At 44.5% G+C, this 24,164-nt stretch overlaps 1 protein-coding gene across 2 annotated transcripts in view; it reads left to right on the forward strand.

Annotated features, from left to right (window-relative positions):
• The first annotated feature begins 1,597 nt into the window (after positions 1-1,597).
• The window catches only part of LOC120538001 (oxysterol-binding protein 1-like), a 65,501-nt gene continuing 42,934 nt past the window's right edge, over positions 1,598-24,164 (forward strand). Inside the window, exon 1 of one of the 2 annotated variants that reach the window (XM_039767341.1) lies at positions 1,598-2,704. In XM_039767341.1, coding sequence (XP_039623275.1) covers positions 2,571-2,704 — 134 coding nt within the window. In that variant the 5' untranslated portion in view covers positions 1,598-2,570. The remainder of the gene's footprint in view (positions 2,705-24,164) is intronic. The other variant, XM_039767340.1, reaches the window with a different exon arrangement.

Consider the following 24,164-nt stretch of genomic DNA (forward strand, 5'->3'; position numbering starts at 1 on the left):
GGGCAGCTCAATCAACTGAGTCAAACGTCTTACGAAAATCGACAAAGGTTGCAAAGAAACTGCCGATATTCACGTTTGCACCCAATGAGAACCCTCAGTGCCAGGATGCGGTCGATGGAAGACTTCTTATGCGTAAATCCAGACTGTTCCAGACGCTGGTAGGTGAGCAAGTGATCACAGATCCTATTGAGGATTGAGCAGCAGCCTTGCAGACTTTATTAATATTAAACAGCATGGAGGAATCATTTTTGCTAATCCTCACTGACTGGGGACCATCTGTTAGGAAGTCCAACACCCAGCCTTGAATAGAGCCACTAAGATCAAAGTCTTTAAGCTTTATCACAACGGTGATGAAACAATCAATTGTCCACATGTCATTTATTGTGGGCATTACCAATAAATGGCTGGCTGTCTGCATACTGCATTTATTAGAATAAGGATCAACTCTCCATTAAAGAGCTCTGTTCATCACATCAACCTGTGGGGGTCTTAACCTGGCCTCGGCTACTGTGCTGGGTGACACCAACCCTAGTGACATCACTGGCTAGACATATTGCACAATGTGAACAGACTTGCAGTTCATAAATTCACATGTAAACACCTAGAAATTTACAGGACTGCTGTTACTAAAGAAACCTGAAAACATATTGACCCAAACAAAGAAACTTCTGTTCGACATGCAAATCAAAAAAGAAATGTTCCTTGGCTGAAAAAAGTGTAATAATTGGTTTAATTATAATTCACACATTAATTATGAAGCTATAAAAGGAAATTCTCATAAGGTCCATGCATGTTTAATATCCACATTGTTGTGCATTGAAATGGGCTAATGGACCACCTGGAATGTATTGCAAAAGTGGAATAAAAATCAAATTATTACTTTTGGAATACTTACCAGAGCCTATTAAAGGTTTAGTATTTGGTACTTTAAGAAAATGTAACAATGCGTTTTAAATTATATGAATTGATGCAAAAAAGAATAATCGAAAGTAATTCTATGCCAAAATTAAAAAGTCCAAGGACTGTCTTAAGAAATGTCCTTGGTGAGGTCTGGTAGCACGGCTAGTATTTTATTATAAATGAAGGTGTGGATGCCCCTCCAAAGTTTATGAGTATACCTACCGGGTGAAAAATAAACAGTTTCTGGATGCAGACATTGCGCTCTTTGTAAATTTCCGAAATAAAGAAGCCGAGACTACCGACACGCCCCACCTCGTCTTGTCTGAATGGCACCATCCGCACCAGTGATGCGTGTAATGCATTTTTGACGGGCAGCCCTGGAGCCAATTAGAAGGCGGGGTTTCAGGGGCGGAGCTTACCCTGTCCCCTAAGCTGATTGACATGCGGATGACGGATTACTCGTGGCGTTATCTTCTACGACGCGATTGTACAAGTGTGGAAATTGGAATGGCGGCCCCAGCGTCGAGACTCCAAGTCCGATTCCAGTCACCTACACAACCGACGCGGCTCGGGAGACTCGAGTCCCATCATGGGTGAAAGCGGAAAAAGTGCGCGGACGCGAACCAATGAGAAAGCTAGAACTGGCGAAGGCGGCTGGTGCAGCGCCTATATGGGTCCCCACTAAGCCATTTCCGGCGTACGGTAGATGTTTCGGACTTTTTTTTGGGAGACAACGGAGGAACTTGGGCGAGGACGTTGCTGGCTTCGTGGTGTCACCCCGAGTAGTGGCGAACGCGGCCAAGTGAAGGTGGCAGGTGTCGGCGGGTACGATTAGGCCCCGACGGGAAGGGCAGTTCCCAGTTTCGGGTCGGAGAAGAAGCGAGTGACGGGCAGCACAGGAGGCTGGCCGTTGGCATGCTACGTGTCTCGGAGGAAACGGCAGCCCGTCGGTCCTCCTGCTAAGCGACAGGCAAGTCCCGGAGAGGCGCCGGGACCGCGAACTGAACAAGAGACTTCATCCCGAGGGGAGGCCCCGCGTTTCGCGGCGCTCTTCTCATGCTCAGGAGTAAAGGAATCGGCTTCCGCGGGCCTTCATTACAAATTCCGTATCGAGTTTCAGAGAAGCTGCAAAACAACCCCGGGCTTCTCGGCTTACATTGCGCGTCAGTCCTCCTGTCGAGTTCTTCATGACGATTTACTGCTGGGGACAGGCGACAAAACGAACACCTCGTTAAAGGCCTGGTCAGGGCGAGCCGCTGAGCGACGCGTGTGTCCCGGGAGGGCAGACCGCCAAACCCTCGGAGGCGGGCGGACTTGAAACTTTTCCCGTAGGCTGTCCGAGTTAGCAGAAGAAGAACAAGAAGGTCGACCACAGAGGGCACATCCCGCGTCCAGAGGAGCCCCGCATGCACTTTAAGGGCGAGCCTGCCAGCTCGAGTACCTGACGAAGGGATTTTGTGATCTTTCCCTCGAGAAGGAGAGCGCGAGCCGCTGGATGGATCGCGTTACCTCGGCGACTTTCTAGAAATCCTAAAACAGCAGCCGATGGCCATCGCTGTCCTGCAGTCCTCTGTGTAATTCCGTCACTGACTCTACCCGAACTTCACGAAAGCTTCACGCGAGCAAGGGACACCGAAATCCGTAAGGACAGGCCGGGAGAGGCTGCTGTCATGTCGGAGCCCAAAGCGGCCAGCCCCACCACCGGGGACACGTATAAAGGCTGGCTCTTCAAATGGACCAACTACATCAAGGGCTACCAGAGACGCTGGTTTGTACTCAGCAATGGACTTCTGTCCTACTACAGGTAAGTGTCCAGCCTGTTGGGTGGGTGAGAGGTTAGTGGAAATAGCTGGTGCCACTCCGTGCCAGGCAAGCACCCAAGTCCATAAAGTGTGATGTGACAGGGAGAAGGGCGCCACCAGGGACTAGAGTATAAAACACATGTTATGTTGGGCTGAGGCTTGAGTTCTCGAGTTGGTTTGGTTTTTGAAAATAACTCGATGTACGTTTTTGGAGAGATGTTGTCCTGAACGCGGTTTTGGCAGTGATTTAGCTGTCAGTTTTGAGGGGCAGAACTTTCCACGTAGTATTTTTAACACTCCTATTTCCTGTTACTGAACTAGCCAAAAGTCTCGGGATTTTTATTTTGGTGACAAGTCAGCTCATTTTCCATTTAGCTTCCTAATCTGTGTCTGTGAAGTTCCATCACTGTTGCCTTTCAAATCATGCTTAGAAGGACCAGTTATACAGGGTGATTCAGAAAGATTAATCTGATTTTCAAAATGATTTATTTCACTTGTAAATCATTTACTGAGCAGTGAGGTAAATGGTTTAAGTGAACATAAAGTTTATTATGTAATTTTTCCAGTGCTCAATACACCTCCTCCAGTTGTATGGACAACATTGACACGATAGTCAAATTCATTCCATACTCGATTGAGCGTGTCGGGTGTCCCTGTACTCGTGGCTCTTGTCAATGCGACTTTGGAGATCATCCATTGTTGTTGGGAGTGGTGGCACATAAACAGAATCCTTCACGTACCCCCACAAAAAAAAAAAAAAAAGTCACACGGTGAGATCTGGTGATCTTGGGACCCAGAAGTGGATTGTGACATCGTGGGGTCCTTTATGGCCAATCCAATGCCTTCTGCTCCGGGGTCCCCATCTCCTCACAGACCTCCAGTGACGGACAGTCACCCTATGACCTCCTCTTTCAGTTGGTATGTGATTGGTTCCTAAGTGCCTCACGGTTGTAAGAATATGGCACTTTGAAATTGGGTGAAACTTTTTGAATCGCCCTGTATGTTAATTATTTACTCTTACACTTATTGGAGCCCAAAGCTGGCAGCCTCGCCACTGGGGACCTGTATAATGGCTGGCTGTTCAAGCGGACATGCTATATCATTTGTTTTTTTACATTTATCTATTTGGTCCACCCCTTTATCCAAATCAACTTACAACCTTTATGGTACATTTAGGGTTATTCCTTTTGTTTTTCTGATTGGAGTACAGGCAGGTGACAAGGTCAGTGGCAGGATTTGAACCCACCACCTCAGGGTTTGAAGTCCAAAGCCTTAACCACTTCTCGGCAATGGACGTCTTGTCACATACTACAAGTCAGTTTCCAGCTGGAGAAACCGTGCATGGAGGAAAAGTGTGCTGCCAACCTGTGCCAGGGAAGCCCCCAAGTCCATAAAGTGTAAAGCAATAGGGAGAGGAGCCGACCACGGCTTGTCTTTTTAATCTGTGCGATGCTGGGTTGAGGCGCGAGTCATCAAAGGAGTTTGATTTTTGGAAATAAATCGGTGGTCACGTTAGGAGGGCTATTGTCATAAAGGGCAGCTGTTCCAAACCTTGCTTTGCCAGTAGTTTAGCGGTTAGTTTTAAGTGGCAGAACTTCTCCCAGATAGAATTTTTTTTTTTTTGCACACCTCTTCACCTGTTCGTGATCTAGCAAAAAGTCAGAGGGTTTCTTTTTTGGGACACGTCTGCTCTTTTTTTTTTTTCCCTCTAATCAACCCTTTACATGCGTCTCTTCAGATCCATCACCGTCCTCTTCTAAGTCGTGCTCCTGACATGTTAAAATTCCCAGTGTAGCTTTAAATAAACAACAACTTTCAGCAATGCCATTGTAGTCACCGTCAAACTGCTCCCCTTGAGATGCTATGCGCTTGTCCCAGCGCCTCTTAACATTTCTTGGAATTTTGCTGCCGTGCTTAGAGCATCTAGTATGTGTGTGTGTGTTTTTTTTTTTTTTTGATTTCTTTCACGGGTGCAAATTGTCTTCTCTTCAGGCACAATTTTATTTTCTAGGTTGCAGGGGGTGAAATCTGGAGGATTTGGTGGGGTGCAAAGCAACAACCACATTGTTTTTGGTCAAAATCACTTTTACTGATAATGCGGTGTGCGCCAGTGAGCGGTCGTGGTGCAAAATGCAGTTTTGTGTTTTTTCCTGATGCTTTCCCAAAGATGTCTCAGCGATTCAGTGAAATGCTGCTGATTAACAGTCTTTTTACTGGGTAGCTCTTTATTAACAAGTCCGTTAATGGTAAAAAAAAAAAAGTGATTGTCAGTGCTTTGAAGCTCAGTATGACCTGATGTGCTTTTTTTGGCTGCAGTGTAAATGTCAGAAGTAAGCAGTCGATCAACTCGGCGCAATGCCAGTTGTCAGACTAATTAGCAAGACTGTACACCGGGAGTGTCCAACTCCGGTCCTGGTGGGCCGCAGTGGCTGAATGTGTTTGGTCCACGTGACCTTTTGAAAGTGCCCTCAGAAAAAATTTAAAATCAAAAGTTTTGAAAGTAATTTGCTGTGACAGAATATGAGCCACCAACAAGCCCATGCATCCATTATCCAACTTGCTATATCCTAACCACAGGGTCCCGGGGGTCTGCTGGAGCCAATCCCAGCCAACACAGGGCGCAAGGCAGGAAATAAACCCCGGGCAGGGCGCCACACACACACTAGGGACAATTTAGGATCGCCAATGCACCTAACCTGCATGTCTTTGGACTGTGGGAGATGAAACGCACGCAGACATGGGGACAACATGCAAACTCCATGCAGGGAGGACCTGGAAAGCAAATCGGGGTCTCCTTACTGAAAGGCAGCAGCGCTACCACTGTGCCACAGTGCCGCCCTACCTGTGAAGGTCAGTCAGTCAGTCTCCAACTCGCTATATCCTAACACAGGGTCACGGGGGGGGTCTGCTGGAGTCAATCCCAACCAGCCCAGGGCGCAAGGCAGGAACAAATCCCTGGGCACACACACTAGGGACAATTTAGGATCACCAATGCACCTAACCTGCATGTCTTTGGACTGTGGGAGGAAACCCATGCAGACACGGGGAGAACCTGCAAACTCCATGCAGGGAGGTCTCCTAACTGCGAGGCAGCAGCGCTACCCACTGCACCACCAACGAGCCATGGGTGTAAATTCCTGGTCTCTCCAGCAACAAGAATTGACTTTGAATTTAGAGATTGTTTGGACTTTTAGGTCCTCGTCGTCTTAGCTCGTCGCATGTTGGCTCGCTTTGCATCTCATTTTTTGTTTAGCTGCTAGTCGATTTAAAAAGGAAAAATTTGAAGAGGTCTGAATCTTAAGTAAGGCGATTTTTAAAATTATCCAAAAGAAGTTAGCAGCAGTGATTGGATACTAGTGAAGAAAGTTGCTGAAACAAAAACCTGCAACAATGGCAGTTGACAATTTGACACGCTGGCTCCGTAGCTCTTCTCTACTCCTCCAGTTTACGTTCCGCAATATTCTTGGGGTGCCCCATTCTAGAATGAATCAATGTGGGCTTAACGATGATCCTTAACTGCACACCTGTCTGGTATCTACACTACTTTTCACCTTTTCAGTGGCACCTTCTCATTCATCCATCCGTTTTCTAACCCGCTGAATCCAAATACAGGGTCACGGGGGGTCTGCTGGAGCCAGTCCCAGCCAACACAGGGCACAAGGCAGGAACCAATCCTGGGCAGGGTGCCAACCCACCGCAGGACACACACAAACACACCCACACACCAAGCACACACCAGGGCCAATCTAGAATCGCCAATCCACCCAACCTGCATGTCTTTGGACTGTGGGAGGAAACCCACGCAGACACGGGGAGAACATGCAAACTCCACGCAGGGAGGACCCGGGAAGCGAACCCGGATCTCCTAACTGCGAGGCAGCAGCGCTACCACTGCGGCACCGTGCCGCCCCTTCCCTTTCATACGTCCCCACATTTCTTTCTAAGGGACTGTTGTCATATATGAGCCAATGATTGTCAATGTTTTGATGTTCGGTATGACCTGATGTGCTTTTTTTGGGCTGCAGTGTAAATGTCAGAAGTAAGCAGTCGATCAACTCGGTACAGTGCCAGTTGTCAGACTAATTAGCAAGACTGTAGACCAGGGGTGTCCAACTCTGGTCCTGGTGGGCCGCAGTGGCTGCAGGTTTTCATTCTAACCTTTCTCCTAATCGGCAAGCAGTTTGCACTGCTAGTTAACTCCATTTTAATAGCCTCCTGTTTTTAAAGGTTTCAGCCCTCTGAATTGATTCGTTTCTTCATTAAATGGCAGCCAAACAGAAATGAGATGTGAAAGGAGCCGACAGATGACCCGCTCGCCTGTATTAATACTTGAGTGCACATTAAAATGTGTTTTTGTGTACAATGTGCAATTCTCCTGACAGTGGAATAGGTTATTCTTAGCCAGTCTACTGCAGTAATTGCAGTGAAAAATGTGGTTAACATCCACTCATACATGGGGATACAGTCAAATACCGTGAAACTGGTATAATTTTGAAAACTGCCGTGATATAGAATTTTGGTCATACTGTCCAGCACTATTCCGAAGTAATGGTGACAGTTGTTCCCCGCACCTCCAAAAAGGTAAGGGCCTGCCATGCCACGTTCTGCAACGGCGTACCAAACTATAACCCGCTAACTTGTGCGGGGATCTCTGGTGAAGTTCACAAGGGTTGGTTTCAGCCCAGTAGCAAAATTCGAGCTTATTTATGCAACCATTCAAATGGAAATGTGTCTCGTCCGCTGCACATGACAATGGCATCTCGACGAGCGGTTTGAAGGCTGTTGGTGCTCTGCCAGTCTCTTTAAGTGAGTTCCTGCACTCCCATCATTTTGTATCGATGGGAATTGAGGTCCTCATGCAAACAAAAAACGCCCGAGGCAGAAGCGCCCTGAACGTCTCTGAGACTGCAAAACTGTTACCCTTACAGCTTGGATATTTTCAGGCGTTCGAGGATGGCCTGGAGATTTCCTGTTCAATGTTGTACCCGTCGGTCTAAATTCAGCCACCCCGCTGAAGAATTGTTTTCCGATTTGGGACGTCGGCGTTACGAGGAGTGCGTTGCATAGTGACGATGGATTCGTCGTTTTTGAAGAACATCTCGACAGCGAAAGCATGGTGCGCGCCGGACCGACTGCAAACTGCAAGTGATCTCCTATCAAAGGACCCCAACCCACTCGGCTGCCTCTTCCTCACGCAATGACCTTGAGAAATGTGGTTCTTCATTTTTGCTCACCCTGTGCCTTCTCACGTGCGGTCCTTTTTGTTTTCTCTCTTTAATTTTCTGAAAATCTCACCTTTTGTGCCGTTTCCTGGCATAAATCCAATCCTTTCCTCACCTACTGTCGTATCTCGTCCTCGTGACATCCACTTTACACCTTAATGATTTCCACAATCCTAAATGTCTCCCTGCTCCTTACACATTGGCCGTTTCTTTTCTGGTCTGTCATTTTCTCTTCACAGTACAGTTGTCATTTTTATCATCAAGCAAGTGACGTGCTTTGAGTTGTAAACTTTTGTGACGGTGAAGGGTGGTAAAGAATGGAGACGTGTCCTTGAAGGTGGCTTGGGAACCTGGAGATGCTGACGTGTCCCCTTCAGCCTTTGTACAGCGCCCTTTTACTAACTCGGCGCACACCTTTGCAGGACGTTCCACAGACGCAAATCGATTCCAACACTGTGTTTTCAAACTCGGGGAGTAAAAGATTCACTTGTTGCACCGCATCACTGCAAAATTGTCAAAGGGTGTTAAAGTAACCCCTAGAAGAATGTTTCCTTGTGTACACTTCAAGCGGTCATTTTATGCCAACCATTTTTGTTGTGTGCAAACAATGAAGTAGTGTTGACTGACGCTGAATACTTGGAAATGGCTTGAGGTGAAAAATTCTCGGTGTCTGGGAGTTTCCATTCATTCCCAGCAGCAATGGGAACACATTCTCCATTCTCCACATTTCTATGCATGTGTTTGGGGTTTGGATGGAAAGCCTGCACGTTTCACTTCCAGTGCCCGGTCTTGGTGTTGTCTCTCCAATGCACCTCGTTCTCTTCCTGGCATCATAAGTGCTGGCCCAGTGGCCATCTTGGCTTTGATCTGTAAAGCTACTCATCCCTTCAAGTGCTGCTGGCCTCCCAGCCTCAAACGCATTAACTTGACTCGAGTGTGTGTGTGTGTGTGTGTGTGTGTGTGTGAGACACAAATCCTGGAAGGCCGCTAAATCACCAGACATCTTCATTCCTGTTACTTTCTTAATTGGTTTAAAAAAGCAAAATACTGCAGACTAATTGACAGCATTTCATTTACCTTCACTGACTTGCTTTTAAAGATTAAGAACCCTTATTTATTTATTTATTTATTTTCTTTCCACTTGACTGGTGGCCAAACGAACCATTAGTGAAAAGCGAGCCAACAGATGACCAGGCAGCTTGTTCACATTTGCACCCGAGTGTCCCATCATACAGTATGTTTCAATAAAGTACTTGAAGAGAAACATGGTCTAGGACAGTGGCTCTCAGTCTGTGGGGTGGGCGCCCTCCACCCCTTAGGAGGGCGCAAAGATGTGAAAAAAAGAAAACAAGAATCGAAAGTATGAAAAATACATCTATTGAAACCAAAACAAGTTAACTTAAACTGCATTCTGATACTAGAAAAAAATATATAGTGTTAGGTAAATGTTGATAAAAGTTAAGTAGTTATAATAAAATATATCTCTATCTCTATATATAATCTTCATTTAGATCTTGATCTTTGTTTGTCCATGAATGAATTAGAAGATGAAGCACTAGATGGCAGTAGAGAGACGGCTAAAACATAGGCATTGCATTAAGAATCTCCTCCAGGCTTATACTACTGAAGACTGTAGTACGCCAGTCACACCTCAAAACACAGACATTCAAACTAAACGGATTGTTGTGCTTTAAATTAACTAAAGAGATCTTCATTTAGATCTTGATCTTTGTTTGTCCGCGAATTCCATGCATGCGTAGACCACCTTCCAGTTTAGTACGTTGTTGTTACTCACGGATGTCAACAATGTGCCGGAATAACAAAAGGGGTGGTGGACAGTGTTACGCTGGTTAGCTCCTGAGGCCTGGTTAGAGAAAGAGATTGCCGAAGATAAAAGGTACGTGTCTACGTAACATATGAATGAAAGAAAGACAGTGGGGTAAAATGAATGACAACGTGACACCTCGTTCCGCAAATTATCGTTACGTTGTAGCCGGCGAGTGCTGCGTGTCTCACAGTTGTACCGTGGCTTGCTCACATGTCAGTGAAGTGATCCCTATTTATGCTTTAAAGAGCCTGGATACCTGTGTGCCCCCCTTTTATAACCATTGCTCCGTATATATTGCCTTACTCTTTGGATTGCCACAAAGCAACCTGCGAGATTAGAGAAAGAGATCGTGAGAGGAAACGATAGCATCGTGAAAACGAGACGGACTGTGAACGGACAGAAGCAGAAATGCTCCTACACCACCACATAATTACGATTCGGACAGTGATTCCGAGTAGGCCGTTCCTATCGAATCAATGTCCAAGGGTTTTCTTTTGTAATTGTGTTTCCCTTATAAAAAATCATAATGCTGTGTGACAAAGTGCCCAGTTCACGACTGGCAGCCGCGTTTACACAGGGAGCCCTTCACAGACAACTTCAACACGCGCAACGTAGTTGGGCGCACATGGCCAGTGCATCTATGATGCATCACTAATTTAAGAAAAAAAACAAATTGGTATTAGTGGGCTTCTTTCAAAAAGGCATTAGGGGGTACGATTAAAACTGTTATGAAAACTCGGGTCACAAATACTTAAACGCTGTTCTAGGAAGTATTGATCTGCTCTAGTCTGCAAAACCTCTGGATGGTGCAATGTCAAAAAGGAAATGCCTGGCCGGGCAGGATAAGAGCACTAAAGCTGAGTTCTGGTCATTGGGTTTGTCAGGCTTGCTGACTGCTATCTTGTCATCAGAACATGTCCGTTTACGTGACTGAAAAATCACTGGCTGTGTCAAATTTACTTTGACAAATAGACTTTGAGCACAGTCGTGGTTGCCCCGTTTTTTTGTGACAGCCAAGAATGTGCTGCAAAGACTTAACAACAGTAACAAGAACATTTATTTCTAGAGCACATTTTCATACAAATTATGCAGCTCAAAGTGCTTTACATGATGAAAGAGAAAAAAGACAAAATAAATAAAAATTAGAATAAGGAAACACTAACATAAGAAAAAAAAAAAAGTAAGGTCCGATGGGCAGGGAGGACAGGAAAAACAAAAAAAAAAAACTCCAGACGGCTTGAGAAAAAAAAAAATGAAATCTGCATGGGGCCAGGAGACCACCCAGCCCCTTCTAGGCATTCTACCTAACACGAATGACCTCGATCAGTCCTCATTGTATTCAGGGTTCTCGTGGAAGAACTTGACGATGTGGACTTCTGGCCTTTAATCCCTCAATGTAGGGACATCACAGTGCAGGTCGCCACCCCAGAACACCGGAGAAAGAACAGAACAGAAGAGAGAGTAGGGGCGAGTACGGATTTTGAAGCCACCATGAATAGTAATGATAATTAATTGAATATGCAGAGCATCAGGATTAAACTAAGATGAAGTTATGAGAAGGCCATGTTAAAGTATTGTGTTTTTCGCCGTGGTTTAAGTGCTCCACCGTATCAGCCTGGTGAATTCCTATTGGCAAGCTGTTCCAGATTTTAGGTACATAACAGCAGAAGGCCGCCCACCTCACCACTTCTTTTAAGTTTAGCTCTTGGAATTCTAAGCAGACTCTCATTTGAAGATTTGGAGTGTAAGGTGTAAGACATTCTGAAATATAAGATGGAGCAGATTATTTAAGGCTTTGTAAAATATAAGCAGGATTTTAAAGTCAATCCTGAATGACACAGGTGACCAGTGTAGTGACATCAAAACTGGAGAGATGTGCTCGGATTTTCTTTTCCTAGTTCGGATTCTAGCAGCTGCATTCTGCACTCATTACAATCGATTTATGTCTTTTTTTTTTGGGTGGTTTTGTTTTTTCCATTCTGTTGTGGTACATAAAAGATAGACATCCCATAGTAGAGCTTCTCTCCTGTTTGTGAGATCCAAAGCTTTCTAATTCTTTATTTCTGCATTATATGCTTTGCACTTCCAGACGAGAGTTCATTGTCTGTCAGCTCTCAAGCACACACAGCCACTCCTTACCACTAAAGACAAAATCAGGGCTGTGGAGTCGGTAGATCAATCCTTCGACTCCAACTCCTTCGTTTCCACTACTACTGACTCCGACTCCTCTGTATTTAATATGCTAATGTATTTTCCATGTTGATTGAAGGAAGGGAACATCCATGACATCATTTAGCCTCAGAACTACTGGCTAGGATTCTAAATTGGCCTTAGTGTGTGCTTGGTGTGTTTGTGTGTGTGTGTGTCCTGCGGTGGGTTGGCACCCTGCCTGGGATTGGTTCCTGCCTTGTGCCCTGTGTTGGCTGGGATTGGCTCCAGTAGACCCTTCGTGACCCTGTGTTCGGATACAGCGGGTTGGAAAATGGATGGATGGATGGACTACTGGCTAGGAAGCGGCCTCTCTACCGTATCGGCCAGTTTAAACAAAAGACAAGAACCCCTGAACACACATCAGGCCATAGTGCACACACCTCCACCATTACACTTGTTAAACACTCACATGAACTTGATAAACACATTAGATCTGAAATAAAATGAAAACACTTTGTGTAATGCTCCACAATCCAGATTACGATAAGTGAATGTCAGTTTGTATAATCGCTCAGCTGAACTTCACACAAGTAGTAACACGACTATGCACTGGGCTTTCTACTTTCATCAGAGAAGTACTTAATTGTGACTATTGTTTGTGAAACGGGACATTTGAATTTGCTGTATTTTTGTTTCCATTACAATTTAAATTTATTAGGAGTCGGAGTTGGTACATTTGTAACGACTCCGACCCCGACTCCAGGCACCCAAAATTGTCTCCGACTCCGCAGCCCTGGACAGAATCGCACCTGAGCGAGTCGTGGACTAGGAGTGACTTGCTGGCCGTGTCCCATTATGAGATTATGAGTACATGGGGACGCTGCGTAAGACTCGCTAAGATTATGTAGATGATGGCTACGACTGAAAATCATTGGAGAAGTCGCCTAATGTGACATTGCCTTAAGAGGCCATGTTAATTTAAGAAGTGGGTTCCATCAATAGCAAGGCCTTTGCTTCTATTTAATAGGTTAGATCGATAATGGTGGTCCTCCAGGAACTGAGTTTGAGACCCCCTCCCCGGAATTAGTTGTTGGCCGTAGTAGTGTAAAGAAAAAAAAAAAAAAAAAAGAAGAAACTTGAGTGTTTCTGAATCTTAGCAGGCGGGTTAATTTAAAATTTTTACGGTGGTTATTGGCTAATAATGAAAACCCCGCAAGCACTGCATCTCCCCAGGAGCCGAGTCCGACACCCCTGCTCTACTGAAAAGAGGCTGTGGTGTAATCCAGCGAGAGGACCGTTCAGTTTGTGGTGTAATAAGGCACATCCTGTCGCCACTCTATTGCTGACCCATCGCAGCAAAGGAAGATGAGAGGCCAATTCAATCCTAGTGTAAGGCCTTGTTTCCACATTTTTTATTTATTTATTTTGTTTTTAAACCAGTTGTAACTGTAAGAAAGTATGTGTAATGAACTACAATGGCGAAATGACATTTGGCATTCTTTTGATTCAAATTGGGTACATTCAGTAACGGCAGGAAGTTTTACGGTATTAATTGAATGAGTAAATGGATTTCAATTCACTCCATAATTGAAAGTAAATACAATTAAGCATACATTTGTTGCAATTTGCCTCCTTATTTATAGTTACAACTTAAAGCGTCTTGCATTTTCCAGACTGAAAGTGCTTCCATTCTAATGCTCTTCATCAGTGCAATTTGCATTAACTTTGCACTGCGCATAATTTGCTTCTTCCCATCCCTAACGCACGCTCCCATTAAAGCACATGGCCGTGAGGAGCTTGCTGTTTAGCTCCCTGTGAGTGATTCCGTCGTGTTTGTGAGGAGCGTTTTGTATTTGATGGAGCTCTGAGCTGACTGGTAAGCAGCATACACATGCAGCATCCCTTGGAAGTCGCTCTCTTGCACCCTTAATCCAATAAGGGGCAGGCTCGCAGCGTAGTGAGGTGGCAAAACACCTGCTGCCCCAATTCATGAATGTCACTGGGGTAATTTTTGTGCCAATTCAGATACTCCCATCTTCTTCTGGAGGGGTGCGGAAATCCAACGCCCGACTCGTCCGACATGGGTAAATTGACCGTCAGACAAGCGTGTTTTGCGTGTTTCAGTTGTGACAGACTGCCGGGTCCCGACGCCCCCTGCTGCATATGTTCTGGGGGAGCCACCATGGACCGCTCAATACCTCCCCCGGGACCCTTGGTGGCAGCCTCCCCGGCCATTATTCGTTTCCCAGTCTCCAATGTGGCTCCATGGGACATGGAGTCCTCCACAGCCTGGTTGGGAGATGGGGTGGCCACTAGGGGGTGCTGCCGAGAGCCAACAACCCAGTTGGATGAGTTATCAGCCCCACCCGGAGGTGCAATCAGGACCAGCTGGTCAAGCACCTGGAACACTTCTGGGTGGGCTATAAAACGGGCCAGCCTCCCTTCATTCGGGGCCAGAATCGGGAGGAAGAGGACGAGGTTGTCCGGGAGGAGTGGTGGTGCCAGTAAGGGTTGTTGGAGCTCTGTATTTAAGTGCTTTGGGACTGTGTTGGGCCTGTGGGACACGGGGAAGACGTGCGCCCACGGGTGAAGCGAAATAAAAGCCCTGTTTATTTTACACGTGCCTCTGCGTGGTCTGTGCCGGGTCGGGCGCTATATAGCGTCCTTTACACGGTTGTTCGCGGACAAGTGCAATTTTCTGGAGAAAAAGAGTTGTGTGTGCTGTGCAGGGTACATTTTTACCACTACTTTCAAATTTTAAACATTTGGGTAGCCTACGTACTTCGTGTGGAAACGGTCTACTTCGGTATGTTCTTCATGTCTCAGGTTGGTCTTCAATATTGTTTACAAAATGACGGCTGATTTTTCAAAGGGGAAGCACTCTTACGGTCTTACGTGAGTATTTCACCCTACTATTTACACGCTTGGAGATGCAGTCATTTTTTTTCATGCCGACATTACGATGTAATCTGATGATTTTTCATTATAATCGATAACTTTTATATACTATCAATAAAATTCATTGTTTTTACATAAAAATGAGGTCATTTAACTTACAGTGCAAATGTTTTCACCACATAACAAAACTTGTTAGGCAGTTAATCTTTCCTGAAATTTGCAATTTCGCTTAGGTTGTGATATACAGAGGAGTTACGAAATTTATTGCGTGACAACATCAATTTTGATCTGTCTATAGATCGTTTTTGATTAGAAAATGTTTCATATAAAACAAGTTGGTTTCGCGCTGTCAGTTGATTAAAGATATAAAGAAGAAAACATTCTAACGGTTTCCAAACGTTATGAAATATCTATAAAAATCTTCACTTACACGCGATTATTTTTCCCCGACAACATCGGTAATATTTACTTCTTTGGTAAATCAGTCCAGCTCAAGCAGAAATGAACAGCATTCAGCCCATGCTGTCTGAGATGGCAAAAGATTCTTGGGGGAGAAGATGTTGCAAGACAAAAGCTGAAGAACATGGCAGCAAATGAATCGGGACAGTGCTCTGTTATGTAACTAATATGTGAAACAGAACTAGTGGAGCTAAAATGAAGGCATCGTTTATTAGGGAGTTCAAATGATGAGGGAATCTTTTATATACTGTTCTAGAGCAGGGGTTCCCAAACGTTTCAGCTCACGACCCCCAAAATAACCGTGCCAGTGACTCGTGACCCCCACTATCCTCGGAAGTGGTTAAAATATACAAATGTTGCGCGCAACGGTGCACATGCGCCAATAGGCCTATCCAAACATGAGCATGACAACACGAAAGAACACAATGGTCTAACAACCATATAAGTTTTTTTTTTAATAGTAATTTACTCATTTGTTTAATTTCAACAGAATATCCTATCCAAACAAGAGCATGACAACAAAAAAAGAACATAACGCTCTAACAATCATAAAAAAATTGTTATTGAATCATTCGTTTAACTTCAACAAAACACCTCACCTAATGAGATGGGTGGGCACAATGCTTGGAGCACAGCAAGTCCATTCTTGGGTTGATTTTGGAGACCGCGACTTTGTGGTCTAAGCACGTTCTGTCCATGTCTGTCAGATCTGGTTGTTTTGTAGAATTTGCTTGAACTTTCCGGTTGATTGTGCGACTTCTCTCATTGCGCTGAGTTAACCAGAGTTTGCTTGCGGTACCGCAAATCCAACAGAGTGGCTGTGGGCTGATAGCAGAGGGGCGGGGCCTTCCTCGTTCACTCGCCAGCCTCTGTTTGAGTTGGTCTACGTCTCGCCACGTGTTGGAGTGCACCTCGCCTCCACTTAGCTAGCGATACCTGTTTGTTCAACAGATGTTATCACCTACAGATTAAGGAGTAACGTTTGACGTTTTTGAAAGAGAGAGACCGATCAGAGCTCCATGAGTTTTAAAGGGTAGCTGTCTGCTGATTGCTGATATCACGGCCATGTGCTTTTCTCCCCACGTGGGGAACTCTCTCCCGTCAGAGCTGAACATGATCAGATACAGTGCCACGTATGGCTATTCAACCGAAGTGTTTGTCACACTCTGGTACCATAAGAGTAAAATGTGATTTTTGGAGACCGCGACTCGGAGATCATCCTCCAAGTTCAGTCGTGACCTGTATTTATTTTTAATGCCGAAAAAGTCTTTTCGCACAAGTAGGTAGTGCAAAACGGCATCCGTACATCCAACATACAAGATGTTATTTCTAAAAAATTCAATTTTGTTAATTTCTAAAAAGTTTTTTAAAAAAGTATTTGATTTCTTGGAAATCATCTCGCGACCCCTACTTTGGGAACAAAAAACCTTTTTTCAGTTTTAAAATGGAAGGCAGTTTTGGTATTGATTAAAAGAGATCAGAAAAAATAAACTCTCTTTCACTTTTGTTATTTGTTTATGGGCGAGTGAATTTAACTGGCGGACAAGTGGATTTTCTAAGTTTACTTGATTTCCACACCCCTGTTCTCCTTTTTTCTTTTTTTTTTTTTTTTTTTAAACCCACCTGTCTAACCAATGTGCCTTTACTGCATGCAGGTGTCTGACTCCCACTCCTTGGTTTGTATGTACACAGAGACAGAGACGCGTAGCAGGATTTCTGTAAAGAACAGTGTTTTCCATAAATACAGTAAACACGAACATATTGACATTTTAAAGTTCAGTACATTTTCAAGTCAGTGTTATTTCTTCACGAACGTGATGTGGCCTCCTGTGGTGGACTGTGTGCAGGTTTGTTCGTCCAGGCTACAAAAAGGACATAGCAGTGCATGAAAAAGTCCAAAGAAGAGCGATGAGGCTGATTGCAGGGTTACAGGGGATGAGTTATGAGGAAAGAATAAAAGAGCTGAGCCTGCTCTTTAATTTAATTTTGTTCTTTATCAGTATGCTGCTGCTGGAGTATGGGAATTTCCCGTTGGGAATAATAAAGTATCTGTCTATCTAATCTCATCTAATTGATCTATCTAATCTATCTTCTCAGTTTGAGCAAAAGGAGATTAAGAGGAGACCTGATTGTAGTGTTTAAAAAATTATGAAGGGAATTAGTACAGTGGATCGAGACTGTGACTTTAAATGGAGTCCAAGCATACGGGGAGACGGCTGGAAACTTTGGCACAACCATTAGGAAGTTTTTCTTTACACCGAGAACCACAGTCTCCTGGAATCTGTGATCAAGTAGGGTGTACACCAGGGGTCTTCAACATGTCGCTTACCAGCTACCGGCAGCTCACCTCCCCATTTCCAAGTAGCTCGCCAAAGGGTTAATGAATCTTACATAAATTTGAAAACTTGATTAGTCAAATTAAGGGTGGGCGATCTTTCCAAAAAATCACTTCACGATCCTTTTTAACACACAATCACGATGCACAATCTGAATTGCAGTCTGTCTTTTCAATGTGACAGACACTTAAGAGAATATCCAGACTCGCACTCGTCAAGACCTCCGTAACTCTTTAAGTATCAGACATAGTTGAATTCAATTGTTCTCTCGTTTGCTCGCTAAGCAGAGTTAAGGACCACGCCCCAACGCTGGCGAGTGACTAAGTAGAGCCAAACCCCCTCGGCCCACGCTGTGCGTTTTTCGGATTCATGCAAGTAAATTGGTACCGCAAGCGAACTCTGATACACAGCGAAATGAGAGAAGACGCAAAATCAACTGGGATGTTCAAACAAATTATAGAAGTAAAAAAAAAAAAAACTAAATCCGTTAAGTAGTTCTCTCGTGAAAAGCGGACAGACATACAGACAAAAAACAGAGAGACATTGGATTTTATAAATTATATATTAGTAAACCTTCAAAATAATGTGCAGTTAAAGTCTCAACAGCATTTCTGGAACTTAGCAGAGCCAGATAACTAGAAGAATCTTCACCAAGCAGCTCTGAAAATGTCTGCTTTGTTTGGGTCTCCATACCTCTGTGAGGCTGACGTGAATGTCGTGAAATCAAAGTTCAGAACACGACTGACAGACGAACATTGAAATGACTCCATGAGAGTGAACCGGAGTGGCTCCACTCCACCACACACCTCCGTGCCAATCATCTGACCAACTCAAATATGCATCACACATGTGACCAGACCTGTGAATAAAGTGACATGTGACTAAATGACAAATGAAGAAGGCAGAGCTGTGGATTTGGAATTGCATTGTTTTGTTTTGACAGCCTTCAAGTTTTAATCCAATAGTGTGAGATCCACTAGAAAATGAATAAAAGGCACTTGCAGGTGAATTTTTTTTGTGATGTTTTAATACAAAATGTGAGATGTGGACACCAACATTTTGTAAATGTTCAGGCAAAACAAGCTTATTCACTTCGTTTGTGTTGAAATAAGTTATGAGAATAAACGTCAGAAAACATGAGGAGCGGTCGGCCACTTTCATTTTGTAAAAGGAGCTTTCCGGGTTAAAAAGTATGGAGACCCCTGGTGTAGACAGTGGGACTTTAGGGACACTCTAAAACTCAACTTGATGTTATTTTAGAAGAATGAAGTGGATAGGACTGGTGAGCTGTGTTGGGCTGAATGGCCTGTTCTCGTCCAGATTGTTCTAATGTGCATTTGCCACAAGAAATTGTGCTCTATAAGGTTCAGCATTTTCAATATATTACAAAAATGGTTTATAGTAGAGATTAATGGACATTACCAGAAAATAAAAGATTTAAAACTTTCAAAATATGTCCAAGAGAACATGTTGTCGAATATCGATTTTGCATCTTGAGGTAATACACACACTGTAAAATAGCCTATGTGTCATTTTTGTTTAGCTCCCGTTTCAGAAAAATTTAAGATTTGGCACAGTGGGTAGGGCTGCTGCCTCGCAGTTAGGAGACCCGGGTTCGTTTTCTGGGTACTCCGGTTTCCTCCCAAAATCCAAAGACATGCCGGTTAGGTGCATTGGCGATTCTAAATTGTCCCTAGTGTGTGCTGTGTGTGCTCTGCGGTGGGCTGGCGCCCTTCCTGGGGGTTTGTTTCCTGCCTTGCGCCCTGTGTTGGCTGGGATTGGCTCCAGCAGACCACCATGACCCTGTAGTTAGGATATAGCGGGTTGGTTAATGAATGGATGGATGGAAAAGTGAATTAACAGCAGATATTGGCCACTGTTGTCCTCCAGGGTCGGAGATCTGCTTTAAAACTACAGTAAACATTACAAATGCTTCAAAATTCTATAGATAGGGTGGTCCAGATCTAATTATGCAACTTTCAATGCCAGGCAGGAAAACCATACAAGACAAAAGAATTGTTCGAAATATCTTGTAATGGACTTACATTGAATTAATTCACTGATTTTTTCCATGTAATGTCCCACTTGTCCTCCATTCAGTTGGATACAGGCTCGGAGTAATAAACTTAAGTTATAGCGTAATGAAAATTGCATAATTAGATCTGGACCACCCTATGACTCGCTCATCACGAATTTTACCGAACCAGGAGGTAGTTAGGATATAGCAGGTTGGATAATGGATGGATGGTGTGAGTGCCACAGAGGACAGATGGGCATCCCGGCCGAACCAGTTACCCTTGGCCCATAGGTGCTCGCAAAAAAACGGTTTTAAAAATTTCGTGTTCTAAGCACGTTCTGTCCATGTCTGTCAGATCTGGTTGTTTTGTAGAATTTGCTTGAACTTTCTGGTTGATTGTGCGACTTCTCTCATGGCGCTGAGTAACCAGAGTTTGCTTGCAGTACCGCAAATCCAACAGAGTGGCTGTGGGCTGAGAGCAGAGGGGCGGGGCCTTCCTCGTTCACTCGCCAGCCTCTGTTCGAGTTGGTCTACGTCTCGCCACGTGTTGGAGTGCACCTCGCCTCCACTTAGCTAGCGATACCCGTTTGTTCAACAGATGTTGTCACCTACAGATTAAGGAGTAACGTTTGACGTTTCTGAAAGAGAGAGACCGATCAGAGCTCCATGAGTTTTAAAGGGTAGCTGTCTGCTGATTGCTGATATCACGGCCATGTGCTTTTCTCCCCACGTGGGGAACTCTCTCCCGTCAGAGCTGAACATGATCAGATACAGTGCCACGTATGGCTATTCAACCAAAGTGTTTGTCACACTCTGGTACCATAAGAGTAAAATGTGATGACATGTAATGAGAGTAAAAGTTACAACAAACTCCCCCAACATCTTCATTTCGAACTCTTATTCTTCTTTCTGACTGTGTTGTGTTGACATCTCTGCTCTAAACATTGTCTGCAAGTAACGTCGTGATGATGATGATGATGATGACAATGGGCTTGTTGCAAGTGACCTAAATGGTCATGTTGGGAGAGAAGGGGCTGCAGTTAGACCTATTAAAACACAAGGCAGTTCAAACAATTTGTAGGAAGTAAGTATAGGGCATCTCGCATCACACACACAAACGCAAAGTGAGAGCACATGAGGGTACAGTCCAACAGTACAGCTGCACGTAGGGTCCAAAGTGTAAACGGAAAAAGACGAGCCTTGAAACGCGTTTTGAATATGACAAGTGATGGGATTATAGCGCAGACATTTGCATAATGCAGAGCCACAATCAATCAATCAATCAACATTTATTTATATAGCACATATTCATACAAAAAAATGTAGCTCAAAGTGCTTTACAAAATGAATAGAAAAATAGAAGACACAATTTAAAATAAACATAAGTCAACATTAATTAACATAGAATAAGAGTAAGGTCCGATGGCCAGGGTGGACAGAAAAAACAAAAAAAAAACTCCAAAGGCTGGAGAAAAAAATAAAATCTGCAGGGGTTCCAGACCACGAGACCGCCCAGTCTCCTCTGAGCAATCTACCTAGCATTAGTCAAACAGTCCTCTTTGTATTTAGGGTTCTCATGGAAGGACCTGATGATGATGGTCACGTAGACTTCTGGCTTTCAGTCCATCAATGTTGGTGCATCATGATGCTTTGAGTAGGTGGTAGTGGCGCAGAAGAAAGAAACTGGAAAAAGAAACCGAAGAGAGAGTAGGGGTCAGTACGGATTTTAGAGCCACCATGAATAGTTATTATGAAGAATTGAACATACAGAGTATCAGTATTAAGTTAAAGTGAAGTTATAAAAAGGCCATGTTAAAGTAATGTGTTTTCAGCAGTGTTTTAAACTGCTCTACTGTATTTGCCTGGCGAATTCCTATTGGCAGGCTATTCCAGATTTGAGGTGCATAACAGCAGAAGGCCGCCCGCCTCACCACCAAAACTCCACCGCCGTCCCGCAGTTAGTGCAGCGAGGCTTTGGAACGTCCCGGATGTCGATGCCAGCAGCTTGTCCAGGCGGTGTTATGGAGGGTTGGTTAAAATGGCAGACTTCTAAATGATTGTGTACCTGCCAGGTAGCCAGAATCGCTTAGTTACTGGAAGTCTTTGTTTGATCAAAGTTGTGAGTCTAAAAGCTGATTTTTATTTATTTATTTTTTTAAGTTGAACTCTATTTGAACATTATGAAATCAGAACTGGAGTCTTTGATGGACAGACTGGTGGCGGCTGCACTATATTGACTAACTGGAAACCATTAACTTCCATTTTGGATATGCCTTGGTGGTGGCAGCACTGATAAACATGCAGAAATGTGCATTGCACCAAAAAATAAATAAAAGCACGTCCAGCCCAAGGTCACTCGGGGATGTGTGTCCTCTTCTGCAGCTCCACACTAGTAACTGCTGTGGTCAGCTTGCTTTCTCTGAAAAGTGGTGGGTTTGATCCGAAGAGCCCATGAGCTGCTTTTCTTTCCTTTTGACAGGAGGTAGGTGGTGTTTGCTCAAATCGCTTTGTCTAGTGTTTGAAGCCTGCTGGTGCAGATCTGCCACATGAAGAGCTGATCACAGCGTACTTCCTATGTCGCTTGCTGCTGCAAGGCAGGATTTTGTTTTGTTTAATATTTAAATGGAATACCTATTAACTGCCAGACGATGTAAGATTTCTGGGTTGCAAAATACCTTCTGGTCCTACATGTGGTTTGAATCCCCAACATCTCCGTGGGGTGAATTTGCTGGAGCTCATGCTGATGGTGTACATTGTTTTTTTTTTAATTCTGGAACTCAATTTCCATTTCTATCCATCCATTATCCATTTTCCAACCCGCTGAATCCAAACACAGGGTCACGGGGGGCCTGCTGAACCAATCCCGGGCAGGTAGGTAACAAGAATCCTATTGCTTTATTCACTTCACCAAGTCTAGCCCACCTGGAAATGCCCAGAGTGTACTGTAAACCATACAACAATGAGAATTGTTTCCTCCGCTTCTGGTATTCAGTCTCCATACCGTTTTAACTGGCAGGTTAAGCTTTTGCTTCCTGAACTGGTCATAAATAGCTTTCTGTAAAGGAAGAAGGGCATTAATAATGTGCAGGCATGGATTCAAATGGGAACATCCTGCTGAGGTGAACCCCGCACTTGGTGAGTTTGACATCAGTTGGTGGCTGGGAGAGTTGGATTTGGTTGTGGGTTGAGAATTGATAGTGAAGACGTTAACAATGAACTAATCCATATAGCATTGTCCAAGCTGCTTTGCCTGATTCTGAATTCGGTCCGAGGAAGGAACCAATTCAATGCAGGACCCACTCACCAATACTCCTACTCAATCAGGGATTCCAAACTGGCCCAGTCTAACACCAGCATTACACCACAGATGCGATGTTTGCTCTGAGGATGTTGATGAATTTTATAGAGAAGGTCAGAAGGAGTTGCATTGTGTCTTTGTGGACCTGAAGAAAGCAAACGACAGACTGACTGAGAGGAGCTGTGGTATTTTATGAGGAAGTCGGGAGTTGCAGAGAAGTACATACGTGTGGTACAGGATAAGTAGAAAAGTGTGACCGTGGTGAGGTTTGTGTTAGGAGTGATGGAGGTGGGATCACATCAGGGTTCAGTTCTGAGCCCATTTTTATTTGGACAGGTTGACTGATTAGATTCGACAGGAGTCCCCGTGGACTGTGATGTTTGCTGATGACATTGTGTTCTGTAGCGATAATAGGGTGCAGGTTGAGGAGACCCTGGAGAGGAGAGGAATGAAGGTCAATAGGAACACCAAGACAGAATACATGTGTGTAAATGAGAAGGAGGCCAGAGGATTGGTGAGGATGAGGGGAGTAGAGTTGGCGAAGGTGGATGAGTTTAAATACTTGAGATCAACAGTACAGAGTAATGGGGAGTGTGAAGAAGAGAGTGCAGGCAGGGTGGAGTGGGTGGAGAAGAGTGTCAGGAGTGATTTGTGACAGACGGGTATCGAAAACAGTGAAAGGGAAGGTCTACAGGACGGTAGTGAGACCAGCTATGTTATATGGAGTGGAGACGGTGGCACTGAGCAGAAAGCAGGAGGCAGAGCTGGAGGTGGCAGAGTTAAAATTTTGATTTGGGTGTGACGAGAATGGACAGGATTAGAAATGAGGACATTAGAGGGTCAGCTTGGGTTGGACGGTTGGGAGACAAAGTCAGAGAGGTGAGATTGTGTTGGTTTGGACACGTGCAGAGGAGAGATGAGGGGTATAGTGAGAGAAGGGTGCTAAGGATAGAGCTGCCAGGTAAGAGGAGCAGAGGAAGGCCTAAGAGAAGACTTATGGATGTGGTGAGAGAGGACATGCAGGTGAAGGGTGTGACAGAACGAGATGATGAGGACAGGAAGAGATGGAAAAAGATGAACCGCTGTGGCAACCCCTGGAAGTGGAGAAAATGTCAGACTTGCCAACTGCAGTTGCTGGGTCTCGTAGCCTTGAGGAAGTTGGATTGCATGGTGAGAAACTGCAGGGGTTTGTTTATGGATTGCCTGATCCCCTCATACCTTCTCAGCAGTTTTAGAGTCCCAGGGTATCGTGA

The sequence above is a fragment of the Polypterus senegalus genome, chromosome 10, assembly GCF_016835505.1.
Source record: "Polypterus senegalus isolate Bchr_013 chromosome 10, ASM1683550v1, whole genome shotgun sequence".
NCBI lineage: Eukaryota > Metazoa > Chordata > Cladistia > Polypteriformes > Polypteridae > Polypterus > Polypterus senegalus.